Source organism: Penaeus monodon, chromosome 23 (assembly GCF_015228065.2).
Source record: "Penaeus monodon isolate SGIC_2016 chromosome 23, NSTDA_Pmon_1, whole genome shotgun sequence".
Taxonomy (NCBI): domain Eukaryota; kingdom Metazoa; phylum Arthropoda; class Malacostraca; order Decapoda; family Penaeidae; genus Penaeus; species Penaeus monodon.
In genome coordinates this window covers 16,129,859-16,130,118 of record NC_051408.1, presented here as the reverse complement: position 1 = coordinate 16,130,118, position 260 = coordinate 16,129,859, and the positions used below count along the sequence as shown (strand labels likewise).

The 260-nt window shown below is 36.9% G+C and overlaps 1 protein-coding gene across 1 annotated transcript in view; it reads left to right on the top strand.

Moving 5' to 3' along the window:
- LOC119587822 (signal transducer and activator of transcription 5B-like) overlaps positions 1 to 260 on the top strand; it is a gene marked incomplete at both ends in the record, with an annotated part of 7,842 nt that overhangs the window by 5,253 nt on the left and 2,329 nt on the right. The window contains 1 exon segment of the mRNA XM_037936526.1: positions 54 to 182. Coding sequence (XP_037792454.1) covers positions 54 to 182 — 129 coding nt within the window.

Below are 260 nucleotides of genomic sequence, written 5' to 3'. Positions count from 1 at the left end.
CCAAGATTTTTCATATTTTGATTAATCCTGCTAATGTGATTTTTCTCTGTCAGGTATGGACTCTGTCTTTGCCAGTTGTGGTTATTGTCCATGGCAATCAGGAGCCTCATGCTTGGGCAACAGTGTCATGGGATAATGCATTTGCAGAACAAGGCCGCATTCCATTTACTGTTCCAGAAAAGGTTATTATATTCTATACTATGTTTATATCATTATGAATGAAATGCTATTCTCTTGAGCTTTATGTACAGCAAACTAGA